General features: G+C 42.1%; 1 protein-coding gene across 1 annotated transcript in view; it reads left to right on the top strand.

Moving 5' to 3' along the window:
• Window positions 1-22736, top strand: part of LOC122797168 (carbonic anhydrase 1-like) — a 316092-nt gene that overhangs the window by 248962 nt on the left and 44394 nt on the right. Inside the window, exon 6 of the mRNA XM_044065987.1 lies at window positions 16779-16937. Coding sequence (XP_043921922.1) covers window positions 16779-16937 — 159 coding nt within the window. The remainder of the gene's footprint in view (window positions 1-16778; window positions 16938-22736) is intronic.

Genomic DNA, 22736 nt, shown 5'->3' with positions numbered 1-22736 from the left:
TAATTGTTTCCCATTCATTACAAAACATTCCTTATTACACTCTGGCTGTGATAAAACATAAGCATCATAAGGTCACATTCTTATTTTATTTGTTGACCAAATCCTGTGTAATTCATGTCAAACTTAGAATATGTCTTATAAAGGAGCTGTTGTTATATATTACTACTTTGCCCTCTATGTCTGTATGGCTTCAAATGTATATATAATATTCATTTTAATTATTTAACTGAATTCTCTAGCTGAATTATTTATGTAAGATGTTCAGCATATATATGTGTTGATAAATAATTTTAAACTAAATACACTCATGTACCTTGGAATTTCCCTACTTTATAACTTTAAAAACATTTTATGTTCAAAGATGTTGAGTTCATAGATCTACTGCCTCTTTAAGGGAATGAGGAAGTGTATAGGGGCGTGTACCATAACGTCATTGACAATGTTTTCCTACAAACTCATACAGGAAATTATGTAGGACAGAACACTGATTCCCTCAATATTTAGAATAATATCCATTAGGACAATAGAAAATGAGTGTAGATTACAGTACTAACATGCATGAGAAAGTTTCCTATGTTCACAAATAGAAGAAAGTAGGTATATGAAATCAACCATTAGGCATCATCGCAACTTTGCTGATGCCCTTCAAAGGTTCCCAATCTACCCGAAGACACACCAACAGCTCATACGAGACACTGGTATCACGAAAGAGGGACAACCAAAGTGTGAGAGAAAGAAACGAGCACTCTGCAAAAGGAAGCCAGCAGTTGTGACAGCTACCAGTCAAACCTTTAAAACCAAAACAAAACCATACTTTGCACTTACATCCAAACTGTTAGCTGACACCCTGTCTTGTACCAACTGTTTTGAGAACCATATTTTCACTTCTACTGTGAACACATGGCAAAATCCAGAGACTGTTCACAAATATGCAAGCATACATCAAAAATTAGGTTCGCAACAAGTTGCAACAAAGGTTCAGCCTTCCACTTTGCACTCAACATGCCCTTCCAACAGTCATAAAACAATCGGCATGCTCATTTCAATCTTGCCTCCATTAATAGCAATCTTTCCCCAAAGGAAAGAAATGACAGCTCCTCACAAACACAAAAGTATACAGTACAAATGTTCCATGAAGCATGTGTTAACAAAATATGACCCCGTACAAGTGAAAATAATTGACACCGAGACAAAGTGCTGTCATGGCAAACACCATGGTGACCAATGAGATCAGAAGATACAAGAGCAGTGGTACATGGTTTAAGCAATACCAAAAGTGTTTAACCTTCACAATTCAGATATGTAATAGATCACATTAACTTTGTGTTTAACGTCACTGATCATATGACTGAAGTAATTCTCACAATGGACATTCTTGAAAGAAAATCCATTTCCTCATCTTACAAGAGTTATGGGTAATGTCAGAAGATGCTACTGGTTAAAATAACAGGCATGTATACAGAAGGCAATTCATGCATACACAGGCATATAAAACAGTTATTTTTAAGGATGAATTAAGAGCTGATGTCATGCTGAATGAACGGGACACAGCTGTCTGATTAGGTACAAAATGTATGAAGTGATTAGTCTGCATTGTTAAGCATCATTAATAATGTTACATACTTTGTGGTGGGTTATATCACTGGCAAAGTAATAAGAAAGGTAAATGAACAACAAACAAATTGAGCAGTATGTAAGTTAATGTGATCAGTGCATTTGCATGCTCGCGATGTATACAGGGATGACAGTTTACAAGTGTCGAGTACGAGAAAGCCATTTTTTGAAAAAATAAAAAAAGTGGCTTAACTGAAAAAACAAGACTGTACTTTATATAATGATTCCACAGAGACTAGAACAATCAAATTTAACCAAAGGACTTGTTTCATTATGAAATTAAAATAAATATATGCTTAAAGCTCATATGCCATTTGTAAAAAAAAAAAAAAAAAATACTTAATGAAATCAGAAACATTCTATGTAATTTCACTGTTAGATTTCAATGTATAGGATGTGTTATCAGGCATTTTTCTTAAACGTCACTTTTCTACACTTTCCCGTGCCAAAATAATGCTAAATAGCATAGTGTCAGTTGTTATCAGACTATTGTGTATAAGTAGCAAACAAACCAAAAGTATATATATGAAGCAATGACTATAGTGAAAGGAAATTAGCAAAAAAAACTTGAGAAATTAGATGGACAATACATACTATATTACCTTTAGCAATGATTTTTAGTTTTAGTTGATTCTTTGAGAGAAGCAATAGAGGTGATACTTTTAGTATCAGTTCTTTGCTTTTCTTTCTTCAGATCAATCCAGGTATTTTTCTCAGGGGATCCTTTCAGTGAAGTAGTTGAAGACCAATCCATCTCCTCTGGAACTATCATTATGTTATTGTTTTTGATGAAAGTAATTGCTTCCACAATGTCATTAAATGACCTCATTTTATTTGAAAAAAAATCCTTATTTTTGCAGGATATGCAAGTTGGGCTTTTATTTTGTTTTGCTTGAGTAACTTCACAAGTGGCCAAGCTTTTTTCCTCATTTCTAGGTCTCTAGAGGAATAGTCATTATCAAATCTGATTAGATTCTGATTATACTTCAGAGGGCTTTTCCTCCAAGCACATTTAAGAACTAGTTCTTTATCAAGATAAGAAAGAAATTTTACTATAATAGATCTGGGTGTGGAAGTAGAATATGAAGTAATAGGTTTCCCAATAGCTCTATGAGCTCTTTCTGTACCATATAAGAGTCCTTCTTTTAGATCTGGAAAGTCGGGTAGCCAGGAATTAAGAAAATAAATAATATCATCACCTTCAGTCTTCTCAGGTAGCCCAAAGATTCTTACATTAGATCTCCTTTCTCTATTTTCCAAATCATCCATCTTGGTGGTAAGCCACTTATTCTGTTGCTGAAGAAATTCACCCTGGATTTCCTCCTCTCTAAGCCTTCCATCTATATCAGACAAAGACTCTTCAATGTTTACTATTTTGGTTTGATGTTGCTGTAGTAGTTCTTAGAAGGTTTCAGTTTGTTTATAACAACTTTCTCTTAAATTTTCTAAGCTGTCCTTGTCCTTGAAACTGTACATTTTCAAAGATAACTCTTGTAGGGTAGATGACATCAACTGGATTTCTTTCCTCAGAGTAGTTTCTGTATGAGAATTCTTTGAACCACTCATTTTCCAAGACCAGTTTTAAAGTCCAAAGTTAGTATATTGGTGGTAAATAAGTTAAAGAACATTAAAAAGAAGTTATGTTCTTACCATAACGTTCCATGTGGAGTGTTCATCTCGCCTTTGTTCTTACACACGGGTTCGGAGCCGATCCTCAGCTCTGAGTCGGCCGCATAGCAAAGCTCTGCATCTTAGAGAAGCTCGAGACCAGGCTATATCCCACAATCCTCCCTGCCATTACTCAGATCTAGTTTGCAAGTAAACCAGACCAACCAAAAACCTCAGGTGCTAAGGCTACACACTGCCACAGAACTCAGAAACACTCTCTCACTTAACAAATTAACTAAGGGTAGTGAAATATACCCCATGAGGCAAGAAACAATATACCCGGAAGGGGTTAAGGCATTTCGACAAGACTCTAGTCCTACTCGTTCTTCCAAACACGTGAGGGAGGGAAGGGAGGGAATGTAAGAACAAAGGCGAGATGAACACTCCATATGGAATGTTATGGTAAGAACATAACTTCTTTATGTGAGAGTGTTCAATCTCGCCGTTTGTTCTTAAACACGGGTAGCGTCCCTAGCTCCGTCACCCCGAGTGACTCATGGAAGAACGTTCCTAAGCACAGTGGAACCAAAAGATGTTCTGTCTTTGGAGGCTTTGTCAACCCTATAATGAGCGATGAAAGTATGTGGTTTAGACCACGTGGCTGCTGCACAAATCGTGTCCAAAGGCAGACGAGCTGCATGAGCCAAGGAAGTGGAAACGGATCAGGTAGAATGGCCCTTAGGTTTGGCAGGCAAGGCTTGATTCGACTTAGAATATACAAAGGCTATACAATCAGTAAGCCATTTAGATAGTGTACGTTTTGTAACTGCCATGCCCTTTTTATTGTCTGCAAACGCGACAAAAAGCTGATCTGTTTTCCTGTAATCTTTAGTCCTATCAAATAAAATCTTAGTTGTCTGTGGACATCCAACTTGTGCAGCATATACTCCAACTTGCTGGTATGGTTTTTGAAAAAGGTAGGGAGTTCTATGGACTGGTTAATATTCGTGACAGAACATACCTTAGGAAGGAAAGACGGATTTGTTCGCAAGGAGACTTTATCTGGGTGGAAAATTAAGTAAGGCGGCTTGACTGATAGTGCTTGCAGCTCTGAAACTCTTCGAGCTGAAGTAACAGCTACGAGAAAAAGTGTCTTCCACGATAAGAACTTCAGGAGGCAAGAAGAGGCTGGTTCAAAGGGTGGCAACATTAGTTGTGACAATAATAAATTTAAATTCCATGGGAATAAAGGGTCTCTGACGGGTGGTCGAAGATGGAAGGATCCTTTCATAAAAGCCTTACAAAGCCTGTGGGACATAATAACATGGTAGTTGGATATGGCCGCCAACTGTACTCTTAGTGTGGAAGTAGAGGCTCCTTTGTGAAAAAGGATGGATAGAAATTCTAGAACTTTATGTAAAGGAACTACTAGGGGGTCCAAGTGTTGGCTAGATGCCCAGTATACAAAGCGTTTCCATTTACTCCTGTAGAGTTTTGTAGTGGAAGCCTTATGAGAGGCAACCAGAATGCGTTGAACTGCCAGAGAAAGTAGATCAGACCTGGCTAGGCAGGGAAGTGGAGCAGCCAAGCTGCTAGTTTGAGGGATAGAAGAGACAGGTGAGGAACTCCCGACGAATGGGTCAGTAGATCTGGTACTGCGTCCAGGATCCACAGTTCCTCTGTTTGATGGGCTCGAAGAAAGGGGAACCATATCTGTCGAGGCCAGAATGGGGCTATGAGTATAATTGTCCTTTCCAGGTTCCTGGCTTTCTGAAGAAATTTGGGAATCAAGAGGGTAGGTGGAAATGCATATAGGAAACCCGGGGGCCAATCGTGTATCAGTGCGTCCCTGGGGACATCCCCCGGAGGGGGTAGAAGGGCAAAATAGCTTCTGCATTTGGTATTCATCGGGGAAGCAAATAGATCGCAGCAAGGCTGGCCCCATCTGCGGAAAACTCTTTCTGCCACCTGTAGCTTGAGGGACCACTCGTGAGGTAACAGGATGGCTCTGCTCAACCTGTCCGCAATGACGTTGGATGACCCCGGGATGTGCATTGCTATAAGAAAGCGACCCGTGGACTCTGTCCATTGCCAAATTCTCATGGCCTCTCTGCATAATGGGTAAGATCTGGTTCCCCCCTGTTTGTTTATGTACCAGACTACAGACATGTTGTCTGTCTGAACTGCTACTGTTCCTAGAGGTAGGAGGGTTTGAAAGTGTTGCAACACCAGGAACACTGCCCTCATTTCCAGAACATTTATGTGCAGGTTGTACTCCATGTTGGACCATTCCCCTTGGACTGTTCTTCCCTGAAATAGTCCCCCCACCCTATCAGAGAAGCGTCCGTGGTTATCATGGCCGTCAGATTGGGTAGAACAAATGGACGACCCATAGTGAGATCCTGACTGTACACCCACCATGAGAGGTCTCGTTTGCAATAATCTGTTATCAGAATCTTGTGCGCTAGGGGTAACTGCTGGAATGACCACTGCATGAACAGCAGCCATTGGAGAAGCCTCATGTGCAATCTCCCCATAGGGACTGCAATCAAGGACGCTGCCATGAGTCCCAAAACCTTCAACACTAGTTTGGCCGGGGCTTTCCTGCTTTGCAGTAGAAGAAGAACCTGTTCCTTGAGGGATGAAGCCCTTATTGGAGGGAGCTTTACCAGTGTTAAACGTGTATCTAGGTCTGCTCCGATGAATGAAATATGCTGTGAGGACAGTAAGGCAGATTTTTTGAAGTTTATGGAAATCCCTAGGTAGGAACAAAGGTTGACTGTGTAGTCTCTGGCTTGTATGAAGTGACGCTCGGTGGTAGCGGTGAGGAGCCAGTCATCCAGATAGGGAAACACCCGGAATCCTAGACGTCTCAAGTGAAACGCTACCACTGCCATGCATTTGGTGAATACCCTGGGGGCTGAGATGAGCCCAAAGGGCAGGGCTCGAAATTGAAAGTGACTGGCTCCCAGCCAGAAGCGCAGGTGATCTCTGGACGGTCTGGCCATTTTGATGTGGTAGTACGCGTCCTTGAGATCTATCGAGCACATCCAGTCGTCCTTCTGTAAAAATGGAAGGATCGATTGAAGCGTGACCATCCGGAACTTTTCCTTCTTCACGAAGGTGTTGAGATTGCTGAGATCCAAAATCGGTCTCCAGTCCCCTGTCTTTTTTGGAACTAAAAAGAACCTTGAGTAAGTTCTGGATCCTCTTTGGTCCTCCGGGACTGGCTGGATGACTCTTTTTTCGAGCAGCTTTGAAATTTCTATTGCTGCTGGGCCTCGCAGATGGGGTGGCACATCTGGAAACCTTCTTTGTTGGGGTGGAGTTATATGAAGGGGATTTTGTATCCTCTGGTTACAATGCTTTTTACCCAAGAGTCCGAGGTAAGAGTTAGCCAGGCCTGTGGGTATAAAGCCAAGCGACCCCTGACTGCCTCCAGAGCAGGACAGTCGGGCCCCCGTTCAGGAGTGCTGGAAAGGCTTACCAGGGACAGGATCCCTGTCGCCTTGGTTGTGCGGACCCCCTCTACCGCCGAGGTGACGTCTTCCATTTCTACCCCCCTCTCTGCCTCTGGGGGGGGCATCACTCTGTGTGGCCTGGAAAGATCCCTGAGTTTTACGGAACCACATTTTTCCGCCTCGTTGCCCTTTGGGGTACGGTCTAGTTGGAGTGGAAAAACGGGCTCCGACAGCAGACAGAGTCTTTCCTTCTTGCTCACACCGAGTTAGTGTCTCCTTCACTTTGAGCCCAAAGAGAGTGGCACCATCAAAGGGGGCGTTGGTGAAGGAAGACTTGAAGGTTTCCGCAAATGAGCACAGCTGCATCCAGGATTGTCTTCGTAGAGCAATCGCTGAAGCTGCAGCTCTACTCGATCCTTCAGCCGCATACGAGATGAGCCTCATGGATGAGTTCACTATGGAGGTAAGGGTGTTAAGCTGTGCTGTTACCTTATCTGAAACAGCAGCATCTGTGTTACCCTGGAGGGTATCTCCCAGCTCCTTGATGAGATCCCTCTGCAGACGTGTAAAATGTGTCAAATAGTTTAGCGAACGCATGGAAAAAGTCGCTGAACTAAAAACGCACTTCCCATATCTGTCCATAGTCCTAGAATCCTTATTAGGAGGATGAACAGAAGAGGAAGACTCAGACATCTCCTTTTTAGTGGCTGCCGCCACCACCATAGCGTCGACCAGGACTCCCTTGGTAAGATAAACCTTGTTCTGGGGGGGGCGGTGATAAATTTGCTCGGTTTTTGAGGGACCGATTCCACTGTGTCCGGTGTCTCCCACGCCCTTTGAGCAATTAAATCCATTAACTCATCGAAGGGCGGAGTAACCCAGGAGGTAGAAGGATGAGCACCAAAAGCCTTCAGCAGCACCGACTCATCCTCAGTGGGGGCTAGGGACTGCCAATCACCTCTCTGTTTTAAGATCTCCAAGATGTCCGCAAATGAGACATCCTCAGAGGGGGATTTTGGGGACCCCTCTGCCTCATCCAAGTCAGTGTCAGATGTTAGAGATTCCTGCGGGGAATCTAAGTGCCTCCTCTTGCACAGTCTTTTCCTCTGAACCTCATCGGAGGGGGCTTCCGGTGAGGCCTCCAAGGAACAGGGGGCACCCTCTGGGGGTGGCTGAGGCAATGGTGCTCTATGCTTTGGATGGGTCGTGGGGGCAAAAATAGAGAGCGGCCCCTTAGGGGAGGGAGAAGACGCCTCTGATGAAGTGGTTGTCTGTGCAGACAAAACCTTCCTCATAAGGTCAAAAACCCCTGAACCCCAGGCCGAGGACTCCCCCAGTTCTGAAGAACATGAAAGCATCCCAGACACGGGGGCCGTGGGCCTCGACCCCGAGAACAGAGCCGAGCCAATCTCCGCTGAAGCCCCGAGAGGGAGAGTCGGCACCGAAAGGTCGGTACGACTCTCGGTCCCGGAACCGAGGAGAGATTGTTGGCTCCGCGACTCACCTACAGATTCCGAAGGAGTCGAAGTCAATGGTGTCGATCGTGCAATGGACGGTTTTGGCACTGAGGGCTCCACTATCATCTGCTCATCCTCTCACGGCTCTGAAGACTGGATGGGTCTCGAAGGAGGACCTGTTGGAGATAAAGGGAGGCCTTCTAGTTTTGACACGAATTGGGAGGAAACTGCAATCAACTTGGAAAGGGCCGTGTTCTCCATAAGTTTCTGCATGACATGATCCACATCTGTATCGGATAACGGTCTGGAAGATCGGGTCAAAGGGGCCGAAGATGGCACCGACCGAAGAATGGACGGTGGAGGTAGCTCCGACACCGGTTCCAAGACCTGGGGCTCAGTGAAAGACAAACGTTCGACGCTCGGCCCCGAAGTCTGTGGAACCGGCGAACGAACCTTCGAAGATGAACTCAGAGCCGATGACATGGGCTCCGACATCTTCGACCCCTTCGAGGACTTAGAAGCCTGGTCCGATTTGTCCAAAGCCTCCTGGAAGGCAGGCTTAAGTAGTCCCCTATCTATAAGTTTCCTGCGTCTATCTGTCATGACCCTCCCGCTGAAGGAATGGCATATAGAGCAATCCTCTTGCAGGTGGAGAGGGCCAAGATAGTAGACGCAGGAAGTGTGGTTGTCAGTGATGGACATTTTCTGTCCACACTGACATCTTTTAAAGCCGGATTTGGCTTTTTCTGACATAACCGGTAGAAGTAAGACACTCTACTATGAAAAACTTTAAGACACTATCTATAATAACTAATAACTATTAACTATTAAGTAAATATTTATATATGTATATATAAGTATTGCTATAAGTGGGAAAGAAGAGGTAGGCCACAAAAGGGGACCTATAAAAATATGACAGGATTAATTATAATAACACACACACACACACACACACACACACACACACACTAGCACTATGTCAAAAACTAACTTTAAGAACTTTTTAAACAAGAAAGATAAGAATCTTATCTGTAATATAACAAAAATCTCTCTGGTCCGAGCTCTCGTCGATGTGATCCGTTGCAGCGGCAAACTAGATCTGAGTAATGGCAGGGAGGATTGTGGGATATAGCCTGGTCTCGAGCTTCTCTAAGATGCAGAGCTTTGCTATGCGGCCGACTCGGTTCCGTGTGTAAGAACAAATGGCGAGATTGAACACTCTCACATTTAACTTTTTTTTTAGAAAAAAATAATTATTATCCTGTTATTTAAAGTATTTTTATGGAGCTCTAAAAAGTGCTGCTTTCAGTCTGCCAACTAGGCTCCGCCCCCCTACAGAGTAAAGTATCGAGGACTTCAGGAGAGAATTTTTTTGTGTTTCTAGTGGATATATAGTTAGTGATTTTTCATATGCTTGTTCTACTATGTATAAGGTATATTATGTTGTGGTCACTTAAGGTGTCTGGGAGACTGCCTGTGTGGGGGTACAATGTAGGGTTGTTAGGACCCAGTAAAGGATGGATTCCCTTTTAGATTTTTTTATCACATCTAGTTGGAATTTGGACTAGCTGCTGGTAGCCATGGAGATTTATTAGATTACTTGGTGGTTCTGATATGCAGGTGAACTAATCTAGGTTGAAAGATGTTTGTTCAAACAGTCGTTCTACTCCAGAGTTCATTTGGGGTACTGGTATGTTATTGTGACTGTGGTGCAAATGGTTGTGGGTGTACATTTTTGCACCACTATCTGCTTTTCCATACAGTTCCATCCCTGTAGTGCATGATATACTTGGATATACATGGGTAATTGCCCAGAGCTGATTTGGGGTAGTATCGTGTTAGTCTTACTGTGGTTCAGAAGGTGCTGGGTGACATGGTTGGCAGCTGTCATGGGTTTTTCCATTCTGTTACGACTGCAGTCATACCTCTTCACTGTCCAGATGTCTAGACACTGTCCAGATGCATGGCTCATATGTTTGGTCTATTGCCCATAACAGTTGTGGGTTTCTGAGAAATGACTGGGATGATGTGAGCATTGACATAATTAAATAATGACATTCATTTGTGTTTCATACCTGGAATCTCTCTGGAATTGTATGTTAAAGCAAACCATGCCACTCTAACAGACCTCTACACATATGACAGCCATAATTCAAAGATGTCACTGTTGTTTGCCCTTTATCCCCCCACTTTGTCGGGCTTTTTGCAGATGTCTTGCATTAAGAGGTTGGTTATCTATATCTATCTATCTATCTATATATATATATATATATATATATATATATATATATATATATATATATATATATATATATATATATAAATATGCACATATATATATATATATATATATATATATATATATATATATATATATATATATATATGGGTCTCCTTCATTAGAAGGAAAGACCAGAAGACCGAAACCCAGAACAGCGAGACGAAAACAACGAAATCCCAGAATGCTGAAAAGCACGAAATTCAAAATCCCGATGTTATGGGAGTTTGAATCAGCGCTTTTAGTGTTCTGCTGTAGGTAAGTGTGTATGTGTGAGTGTATTTGTGAGGGGAATTGCTGTGTATAAGCTTGTGTTGTGACTGTGGTGTCTGAGGGACTGTACTGGGTGGGTGTGAGTTTGTCTTGTATGTCTGTTTGTGCGATCTCGAAGTTAGAATATTAAAGTGGGGGGTGGGGGGGCTTGCCCTCCTGCCTATCACTAGTGTAGGATGTTGAGTTTGGTAGTGTGGGGCAGTTGTGTGTTTGTTTTTGTGTGTTATGTGTGTGTCCTGGATTCCAGACTTGGAAATGATGACTTTTTTTCATTAATGTTAAATTACCAGAATGCATGATATATCGGTAAAAGCATTATAAATTGCCACAGCTCCAGTGGTGTAGTGGTATGTTGCTGTGATTGTAGTTCACAACATCCTGGGTTCGAGAGTTGGCAGGACTGATTATTTTGTTGCCGGGCAAAACAAGGGCTGATGGAGACAGAGTGATTAAGACACTTTTAAGCAGTTGTAAGTGGGTTTATGCAGTTTTGTGTGAAGCTAAGTGATGCTAACAGACAGTTAAACCCTGTTAGCTTCACATACTCCTGCTTACACCCATGCTAATTTTCATTAAAGAAAAGAAAAAGGGTGATAGGAAAGATGTGAAATGGTGGCAAGCAGGGGGTAAAACATTCGGAAATGCAGCTAAGGATGTGCAGTACGGGTGTAGGAAAGGACCATAGCTCTACATTTCTTCTGCAGCAACAGCTGTGAATAATGTGTAGAATTTACAGCCTCACACCCCACAGGGAGGAGTGTTGGCAACAGACATTTGCAGAATAATCTGTGGTTTGAGTGATTAGTTTCACTGCACATGGAGGTGAAATGTAGAGCTATGTATGGGGCAATGTTTTTTTTTTTTGCAGGACAGATACCCTTTTTTGAGAGTGGGATGTTGGGGAAGGGCTGTAGGTATGTTTGGGGTGTAGGTTGGGTATGATTGCATTTGCAGACAGACAATACAGCCATGACCCTGGACTCCACAATGCCCCAGCACTGCTCCCTAAAGGGTGAACCCTCACCTACGTCAGCCATGGTTCCTGCACAGGTTGAACTATAACAGGTACTGGTTGTGTTCCCACCTGTGCAGTTTAAATAAGGCCATATTCCCACTCTTTGCTGTCATTTGTCGATTTTGTAAATGTTGAGCACAGCTTAGCTGTGCACAAACCCATTAAGCCAATTTTAGCAATGCTTAAAGGGAAAATTGTTGAGCACTGCTTAACAGTGTGCAAATTCGCTTAGCTGAGCTGACTGCTGCTTAGCATTCATGTCTATGCACTGCTTAAACTGGCTAAGCAGAGCTGAGCACTGCTAATCATCGCTCACTTTTAATTTTTAGATATATTAGAATAATGATTTCATTTAATAAGTATATATGATTTACTTTAAATGACGTCCCTCTATGTGCTTTCTTTACATTACCAAGGGGTGTGACTATACTATACTATATGGGACACTTGTGTATACAAGGGTGGTTTCACATGTTATATGCACTCTCACTTCCATTTTAGACCAGCTACACTACCCTGGTTGACAAATATCACTTACTACATAATTTACAAAAAAAAAAAAAAAAAATTTTAACACTACTTTCCTATGTAAAAATAAAGTGCCTGTCTTGGTACTCGAATGCCTGCATACAAAGCGAGGACTCTAAACACTATGCTATCCCAGCATTAGGATTTCAACTGTTTTAGTTTTCTCCTCTGGGGTTTTTAAGCAATGCTGGGCAGAGGATCATAACGTGCACTCCCACTTAGCTATACTTAAACATACCTTAGTAGGGAAAAAAATATTTTTAATTATTTATGGCCTTGTACAGCTTTGTTCCTCTAGGAGGTTGACAGGTATGTGAGGCATGCATCTGGGCATTCTGCAGACACCTATACAGTTAAGGGGTATGGCCATATGGCACTTTCAGATGGCAGACATTTGTGTTTCAGTCTTCATACACTTCAGGAGGTCCGTGCTAATGTTAACCTTTTATTCTATCAGCTTTCAGGTTTGTCAGAGCAATATTTAAAATATGTCCCTATTTTTGTGCTTTTGTCCCCCCATTATTTATGGATTTATACTGCTTTAGTGCAATGGGAGGGTGAGATGTATACGAGGCAGGCATATGGGCATTCTGCAGAAACCTGTACAGTTAACGGCTATGGCCGTACAGCACTTTTACAATGCAGGGGGGGGGGTGACAGCACCTGTCACACACCCCCTGCATTGGTTCTTGCTCCCATAGCTATTTCAGTGTCCATGGACACAGAAATGCTCATTTTAATTTCATTTCATTGTCCGCGGACACTGAAATACTGTTTGAAAGTGCCATTTGGCATTTTCGAGTGCAAGGGGCATATTCGATGTCCATGCACTACTTAAACATGCCCCCTGCTCTTGTTCACTGCTCATGTCCGTTTAGCCTTAACAGCAGTGCTTCTTCATGAATATGCAAGGCACACTGCTGTTAAAGCTAAGGCTAAAAGGACACGAACCACTCCATGCAGGAATAGCACTATTCCTGCACTGAGTTTATTGAATCCTGGGGATTCTTTAATACTCCCTCACACTCATTAAAAAAAAAGAAATAAAAACATTTTTTCAGGGGTAAGCATCTCTTCAGATGTCCTGCCAACACAAACATGCGCACACACACACACACACACACACACACACACACACACACACACACACACACACACACACATTTTTATTTGCATATATAATTTCCATGATTGCACAACAGTAGGGAAAGGAGAAAATCCTGAAAACAAAGCACAATGGTCTTGACTGCTTTGCTGCATATAATATATTGAAAAGGGCTACTTATTGAAATTCTGAGAACTGCAGCTTAGGGAAAATATGTACTAATTACAAATATGAAAAACTTCAAGCTATGGCATTTCAGACTATTCCCCTTCCTACAACAGTTTTAAGGTTAGTATATTACCTAATACAAAAATGCTTTAGGGTTATCATCAGTATTGAAATGTGTTGTAATGGTTTAGTAATCATACTTTACTATCATTATGTAGGACTTACAAGTGCAGGTTCTTACTTCAGACACTGAGCCTAAGAAAGCTTTATGAAATAATATAGTTGAAGAAATGTGATCAGGAAGTTAGCCACCCAAACCAAAATACCATCAATAACTGGAAGAAAATCCTGATATGTTCTTAAATAAAGCATAATGATCACAGCTATCACTGTTTCACAGGACCAAAAACAAACAAAAAACACATACTACAAATAAATGTCTGACACCATCATGCATTTATTTTCTCAAAGAGTTAAGTAACCAAAGCGTTCATTGTAATAGATCAAACAACATCAATATTTGTGTTCTTCCATATGAGAAAAATTAGTACAATTTTTGGACAAGTTACTTAATGAAAATTAAACTAGGTTGGCTGATAAAAATTACTTTTGAATGGCAAACAAAGCTGCCAGACTAAATTTCAAAATGGCAGAAAGTAATGAAGATGGAGTAATGATGGGGCACGTCACACATATCTCTCAACCTCTTACAGCAAGAAATCTGGACAAAGCCATGAATAAAAGTGGGACAAAGGCCCACAAATAGGGGCATTTGTAAGTATTGCTCTTACAAAGTTAGAAAGTTGATAGAATAACAGGTTTTGCATTAGCATGAATTTTCTGAAGGGTCTGAACTCTGAAACTCAAATGTCTATCATTATTTTCTAGCTTTAATTTTTAATGATTTGCCAGAAAACCATAATTTTATGAAAAACAGACCAAAAATATAGGGCAAAAATCTGGACATTCTGCAAAAATGTGTACAGTTGAAAGGTATGGGCACATCCAAATGGATACACAAGAGGAAGCATCATAACAGATGCATTGCCTCCTAGTAGTGAGTCTTTACTGTGCCGAAAAGAAAAGCAGATAGTCACTCGCATCAGTGAGCAGAAACCTATTATGATATTTTTACAAGAGTCATTCCTGAAGAAAAATCTCAACAGCTTGCTGACAGTAAACAGAAAAAGTCCAGATAACGTGTTTCCTAGGATTCTAAGGATTGGCATAAGTTTTTGACTGATCACTGCCAGAAATGCATGATTTTTCATTAGTAACTAAACTGTTGCCACAGGACAAATGTTGACAATGAGATTCCATTATGTAAAAGTGCCTCTGAGAAGAAGCCAGGTAATTATAAGTCTGAACGCCATGGAAAATACTACATGTCATAGGATGATGGACTCCCCAAGTACTGATTGTCTGATGGTTATTAATATCATGGCTTCATACTGCAAAGGTCTTAGTAATGTTGTTTCAATTAGATCAACCATGGTAGACAAGGGGAACTCTTTTGGTATATCTGAATATCATCCACACCTTTGAAAATGTACCTTCTTTGAGATTCATATAAAATGAAGAAGTATAGTGGTGTCCGCATTGGCTTTAGATGATTGTCAGTGCTGATGTGACACCCCAACCCCATGTGGAAAAATGGGGAAATGGTGTGATGGATGGATGGATGGATGGATAAATAGGGGTGCTGCAAAAAATGGAAAGAGTTCAGTAAAGTGGATTGAACTGAAAAGTGGCTGTCCTATTGGAACGTGAGAGGAAAAAACAGTAAATAATACAGCGCCACATGATTTATACTGTAATCAGTCCTGCTTAGCACATTTGTGTCATGTACCAGTCTGTGGGGGAGATTCCAAATGAACACTAAATATTTCATTGTTAGCCTACATCTGGTTGTCTAGCATATTCCTAAACACAATTTGGAGTTCAGAAGGAGGGCTCCAAGTGGACCCCTCATGATTATTTAATGCCTTAGTTCAGCCTGATATGTTAAATCAGAGGAGATGTAGTGCAGCCAGTCCTTTCTGAATGAGTCATTGTCCTAGCAATCTGACACTGCTGTGTACACATCAGCCTCCTAGTGTAAGAATTTTAGATAAAGTCAAAATAATGGGGGAACCATGTGGGTCAGTATCACCCAACAATGTATCAAAAGAGTTACACTAAACATTTGCTGCTTATTCCTAGCAGTGGGTGATGTCTTGTATCTCTTTCAGTCACTTCCTCTTGTGCTTAGATGCCAGTACATGTTTAGAAAAAGCACAACATTTTCTACCATTTGTTTTAAGAACATCTCTACTGATAACTTAAAGTCCAGTGTAATAATCACAGCTGCAGCACCAGTTTCCCCAGAAACCTTCAATGGCTTACATTGTGAGAATGAAAGTGGCATCATGGATTTAATGGGAAAAAGTACAAAATTATGCACTTACGAGGGGAACCTACTATCATGGACCCTAAGAAGAACAGAGGAGTAAAGAACTAGAAGACGATGGTCATTCAAAAGCTGAATTCCCCTGCTCAGTACGGCTTGTTAGTGATTAAGGCAGATAGAGTGCTAGGGTGTGTAATGCAAGGCATTTATGCCACTGATGCTAAGTTCATTCTCCTTTAAGGCGAAGCACTGGTGAAGTCAGTATGGAGTACCATGCACTACTCTAAAGCCCATACATATAAAAGAAAATGAAGCTGATATAAGATTAGCAGTGCAAGTTCCTAAAAATGGCAGAGCAGAGTATGTGGAGAGACTTTAAACACTGGCTGTGCATGCATTAACAGTGATAAAAAGTGTAAACTATACAAATGCTCTGAACTGCTTGTAGGATAATGGAGGGAGGATGCAGAATTGAAAAGGAAGGACAAAAGGAGGAACAAGAATATGGGTGAGAGCAAGACAGCTTTCTAAAGGTAGGTGTAAGTTATATTGCACCATGCAGGAAATGGTAGAACCTTGAATATACTGCTTTGGTATAGAGGTACAGTATTAGCCATCAGAGAGGTCCAAAGCTGTTTAAAAAAGTCTAAGGAAGGGACATGATAAAAGGAAGGAATCAAGCAGTTGCAGGAGGGATAGCTGCAAAATATATAAATAAATAAATAAAATCAGTTCCCTTCCATCACCATCCTCATATATGTGAATGAAGTATATCTGTATTTGTTTTAAATTTTTGTATACTTTTTCATTACTAAACATGGTTTTGTTTCATTATCATGATGTATGACTAAGTTGTTTTTATTATTAATGTGTTTGCTTTAGGGAAAAGAAGCACCATTCACAAATTTTAATCCAAGGCTACTGTTTCCTCCTTCCCCACTGGATTATTGGACATACTTGGGTTCTCTAACCACTCCTCCTGTCAACGAATGTGTTATCTGGCATGTGCTAAGGCAGCCAATGACCCTCAGTTCAGCACAGGTACATTTAAAGTACAGGATAACTAGCTTGCTTTCTGTGATAAACCACCATGTATTTTCAGACTGCTGGAGAAATTAACATAAAGGCAATTTCATATAAACATAGTTCTAGCATTCTATCTCTTAAAAATACAAAAACTGCTTTTACAAAAAAATGTAATAATAACTAATCTAACTTATTAATATTGAAAAATGTGTGATAAAGTGGCTTAGTACATATGTTGCCACCAAATACTTAAATGCATCTTTGTTGCACTATGCCATAATGTTACACTGAATTTTTGTTTCTGAATTTTTTTTTATTTTAGGCATTGCTACATTCCTTGTAAATAACTTAATGCTAACCAAATTTCTCAAACATATTGTTACTGTATTCTCAAAATGAATCGTTAGCTTTTTCTTATTTTTTAATTACTTTTCTGGAGCTTTTCTCCTCAGGTGTCCACTGAAAAAGGGCTCTCTGGGCATAGTCGGACTAACCTGGTTAACAAATGTAAAAATAAAAATAAATAAATGATAAGATTTGGTTCTCTGATTCCTTGGTACAGTTCCCAGCTTAGTACCTGCTTTGTGGAATATGCATATCATACCTGTGTACATGTGGGTTTCACCAGAGTCCCTGGTTTTATTCCATATTCCAAAGAGATGCCAAATAGGCAGTCTCTATGTAAGGATGACTCTATAGTTGATGAAGGAAGTATGATCTTAGTCATGGATAGGTCATTCTATTTTGACTCCATTAAGGTTTAGTTATCTGATGAGTGCACATATGAGGTTATAGATGTGAAGCAGATTGACCACATGACTAGAAAGATATGTATCATCCTCAATGATTACTTGTTAAGTTATTCTATCTCTTTGGAAAAGATGTATTTTTTTGTTGAATGCCTGGTTGTTCCTTTGTTTCAAGGACTACCTAAGGTGCATAAGGACCCATGTAGGGCACCGTTTAGTTCCTATTGTGACGGAGAAGGGACAGCTGACTGAACCCTTCTCCATTTTGGTGGAGAAACATGTCAGACCTGTTCTGGATAAGTCACAGGTAGTGCTAAAAGATTCCAAACAGTTTTTACACAATCTGTATTCCTTTGTGAATATGAATGGGATGTTGGGAGACAATTTATTAGTTACACTGGATGTTCTTTCCCTATTCACTACAATACCCAATTCCCAGGGTGTTGACTATATAAAGCAGTATTTTTTGAATAACAGTGATTATGATGGTAGACTGATAGATCTGTTATGTGTGTTTATGGAGGTACTGTTGGAAAAAAAGAAGTTATGTCTTACCATAACTTTCCATCTGTATTGTTGATCCTCGTTCAGTCATTACGCATGGGTATCGGTTCCGACCTCGGATCCGAGCCGGCCATTTTCCAAACTTGCGTCAGCTTCAAACTCTCGAGCTAAACTCTTACCCTAAATCCCCCTCTCCCTGTTACCTCAGATTGAGTTTGCAAGTCAAAGAAGGTAGAGGCTACCTCTGGTCAAATAACCTAAGAGAACCGAATGGTGAGATCCACTAGAAACCACAGGAGGGGGAAGGACGGAGGGTCGTAATGACTGAACGAGGATCAGCAAAAAAGATGGAACGTTATGGTAAGACATAACTTTTTTATCTGATATTGTTAATCCTCGTTCATTCCTTACGCATGGGACAGAGTCCCCAGCTACCTCTATTCCTGGGAGGCTCTCATGGAAGGCCATTCCTGAGCACCATAGAACTGAAAGATGCTCTTCCCCTGGAGGCCAAATCCAATTTGTAATGATTGATGAAGGTATGAGGCATAGCCCAAGTTGCAGCTGCACAGATGTCATGTAAGGAAGCTCTGGCATGGAAGGCAGCAGAAGTTGCCACCGACCTTGTTGAATGAGTTTTCATGGTAGTAGGCAACGAGATATTACATTGTGTATAAATGAAGGTCACACAGTCCTTCAGCCATCTAGATAATGTGACCTTAGCAACAGCAGATCCTAATCTAAATCCAGAAAAAGCCAAAAATAACTGGTCAAATTTACAAAAGGGCCTAGTCCTGTTTAAGTAAAAATGGATTGCCTGTGGATATCTAGAGTATGTAGGCAATACTCTCCTCTGTTGAATGATTGGGAAAGAAAACTGGCAATTCAATAGCTTGATTAATGGACATTTCAGAGATTACTTTAGGCAGAAATGAATATTAGTTCTCAGAGACACTCTCTATGAAAAATCAAGTATGGACTCTTGATACATAAAGCTTGAAGTTCAGAAATACGTCTGGCAGAAGTAATAGCAACCAAAAATAAGGTTTTCCATGACAAATGCTTGAGGTCGCAAGAAGAGGCTGGTTCGAAAGGTGGCATTTTCAGAGCTTGTAGAACTGATGATAAATCCCATGGTTGAATAGGTTCTCTAAAAGGTGGCTTCAGATGATTCACACCTTTTATGAAGGTCTTGCACAATTTGTGGGACATAAGAGAGGAATCTTGGACACCCTCATGAAAATTAGAAATTGCAGCCAAATGAACTCTAATGGTAGAGGCCGTTAGACCCGATTGAAAAAGGTCGGCCAGATAGTCTAGTATTATCGACACTGGTGCTGAGAAGGGATCTACTTGTTTATATTTCAGCCAACAGGTAAATCTTTTCCACTTGCTCAGATAAGTAATTCTAGTGGAAGACTTATGAGATGCAATGAGAATATCACGTACTGGTAAAGAAAGATCATTCTGCCTGGCAATCAAGGGAATTGGAGTAGCCAAGCTGTGAGCTTCAGGCTGTTCAAGTTGGGATGAATCAGGTTCTGTGGATGTGAGATCAACTCCGGGGTTGGATGGAGAATCCATGGTCAATCTAGTAGGTGAGGCCAAAGGAAGGGGAACCAAATCTGTCGAGGCCAATATGGTGCTATGAGAATCACCTTGCTCTTCAACTGACGGGCTTTCTTCAGAAATTGGGGAATGAGGGGAAAGGGTGGGAATGCGTATAGAAGACCCGAGGCCCAATCGTGGACTAGAGCATCCCTGGGTGACTGTCCCGGAGGGGGAATCAGGGCAAAGTAGTTGCTGCATTTGTAGTTGGTCGGGGATGGTTGCAGCAAGGACGGCCCCAGCAGTGGAAGATCTCCGCTGCTATCAAGGGATTCAGGGACCACTTATGAGGTTGAAGAATGCACCTGCTAAGTCTGTCTGCTATCACGTTGGAACTCCCGGGAATGTGCGTTGCTAGAAGAAAACGGTTGGTAGCCATCACCCATTGCCATATCTTCATGGCCTCTCGACAAAGGGGGTAAGATTTGGTTCCACCTTGCTTGTTGATGTATCAGACTACCGCCATGTTGTCTGATTGAATCGCAATTGTCCCAGACGGCAGTAGGGGATGAAATGCTTGCAATGCCAGAAGCACCACCCTCAGCTCTAGAACATTTATATGCAGATGGGCCTCCAGTTCAGACCAAGTGCCTTGGACTATCTGTCCCTGACATAGACCCCCACCCCATCAGGGAAGTGTCCATGGTCACTGTGGCCTTGGGTTGCTGGGGGGAGAAGGGGCAAGACCATTGTGACAGATTGTGTGTCATCCACCAATTTAAATCCTGCTTGCACCTGTGGGTTACTCGAATCATGACTGAAAGAGGATGCTGAAAAGGATACCATTGGGTGAGCAGTAGCCATTGTAGAATCCTCATGTGAAACCTGGCCAGGGGAACAATGGTGATGGAGGCTGCCATGGAACCCAACAGCTGTAGAACCGAGTGAGCCATGGATTTCTCCCTTGAAAGGATTGGAATCAGTTGTTGCTTTATCCTTAAAATTCTATGCTCTGGAATAGCAGCTCTGCAGTTCTTTGTGTCCAAGATAACCCCTATGAATTCTGTCGACTGAGATGGGGTGAGATTGGATTTTTGCAAGTTTATGGTTATGCCTAGTCTTTGAGCAGTGAGGAGAGAGTATGCCAGGGTTTCTTCTTCCAGTAGATGTCTGGTGGGGGCAGAAATGAGCCAGTCGTCTAGGTATGGAAACACCTGGAATCCTTGAAGTCGCAAGTGAGCTGTGACAACTGCCATGCACTTTGTGAACACTCTGGGGGCTGTAGAGAGTCCAAAGGGCAGTACTCTGAACTGGTAGTGACTGGCTCCCGCACGGAAGCACAGAAATCTTCTTGATGGCCTGTCCACTTTTATGTGGTAGTACACATCTTGAATATCTATCAAGTACATCCAATTGTCTTTTTCCAAAAGTGGAAGGATAGACTGTATTGTGACCATCCGGAATTTTTGTACTCTCACAAACTTGTTCAGTACACTGAGATCCAAAATTGGTCTCCAGTCCCTGGTTTTCTTTGGCACCAAAAATAGTCTTGAGTAGAATCCGGATCCTATCTGATCTGGAGGGACTATTTGGATTACTCTCTTTCTTAGCAGCTTTTCTATCTCTAGTGCTGCTTCTTCCCTTTGACTGGGTGGAACGTCATGAAGGTTTTTTTGAAGGGGCAGGATAAAGATTGAAGGGGATATGATAACCTCTGGTTATAATCCTTTGTACCCAAGAATTGGTGGGGATGGTTAGCCAGGCAGAAGGGTACAAGGAGAAACGTCCCCCAACCACCTCCAGAGGAAAGGAGTTGGGCCGCTCTTCAGGAGCGCTGGTAGGGATTGACCAGGGAAAGAATCCCTGGAACCCTGGTTATGCGGACCTCCTCTGCCCCGAAAGGGGCATCTTCCCTGTGAGTTTTCCCCTCTGCCTCTGGGGGAGAACTTGGCCTGTGTGTCACGGAAAGGGCCCTGAGATTTCTTGAACCATATCTTCCCACTCTTTTGGTTTCGGGAGAAAGCACGTTGAGGGGAAGAATAACGGACACATATGGCAGAAAGGGTCTTACCATCCTGTTCACATCTGGCCAGTGTGCTTTTAACTTTGGGCATAAACAACGAGGAGGCCTCAATGGGAGCATTAAGAAAGGAAGTCTTAAAGGGTTCCGCGAAATTGCACAAGCGCATCCAGGTGTGTCATCTCAAGACCGCCGCTGAACCCACTGCTCTAGCTGCTCCTTCTGATGCATGAGATATCAGTCGCATAGAGGAGTTAGATATTGATTCAATGGTGGCCAGTTGAGAGGCCAGTTTGGACTGCCAGTCACCTCTCTGTTTCAGGATTTCGAGGATATCACCAAAGGATACCTCAGAGGGTGACCGGGGGGATCCTTCACCCTCATCAAAATCTGTGTCTTCAGTGAGGGACTCCTCTGTGGAGTCCATGTGCTTTCTCTTACACAAACTTATTCCGTGGACCTCCTCAGTGGGAGAAGCTGGAGAAGACATCAGAAAAGGGGATTCTTGTGGGAATATGTCCTGAGGCCCTTGCACCCAGTATCCGCTAGGTGCGACTTGTGAAACCAGTGTACCAGAGGAGGGTGGAGGGATAGACAGTCCAGTATCACAAGCAGCAGCAAAAGCCTTCTCCATCAGTTGGAAGGCTGGTCCACCTGAAGAGGAGTGAATGTCTAGGACAGGGGTCACCCCTCCCCTAAGTGGCTTAGCCTGCCAACCCGGAGTCCCTGGGTGGTTATGGAGCAGCAAACTATGCGTGTCACAACTGACATTCTGGGCCATAGCAAAACATTCCTGCCATGAAGGCAACTGCAGTTCCTTAGTGAGATCCATAAAGGGGACCGCAGAAGGGGAAGACTGTGCTATATCCATGGACTTCAAAGGCAATGAAGGAGGAGAATAAGAAGGGGTTTTTGGAGACGGGCGATCACCTCCCAAGGAAGGATAGTTCCTGAGGGGTGGAATACCTCTGGCCAAGAACACCTGATCCACAA

Source organism: Protopterus annectens, chromosome 3.part0 (assembly GCF_019279795.1).
Source record: "Protopterus annectens isolate FY-2018-M chromosome 3.part0, PAN1.0, whole genome shotgun sequence".
NCBI lineage: Eukaryota > Metazoa > Chordata > Ceratodontiformes > Protopteridae > Protopterus > Protopterus annectens.
This window is presented reverse-complemented; position numbering and strand designations above follow the sequence as displayed.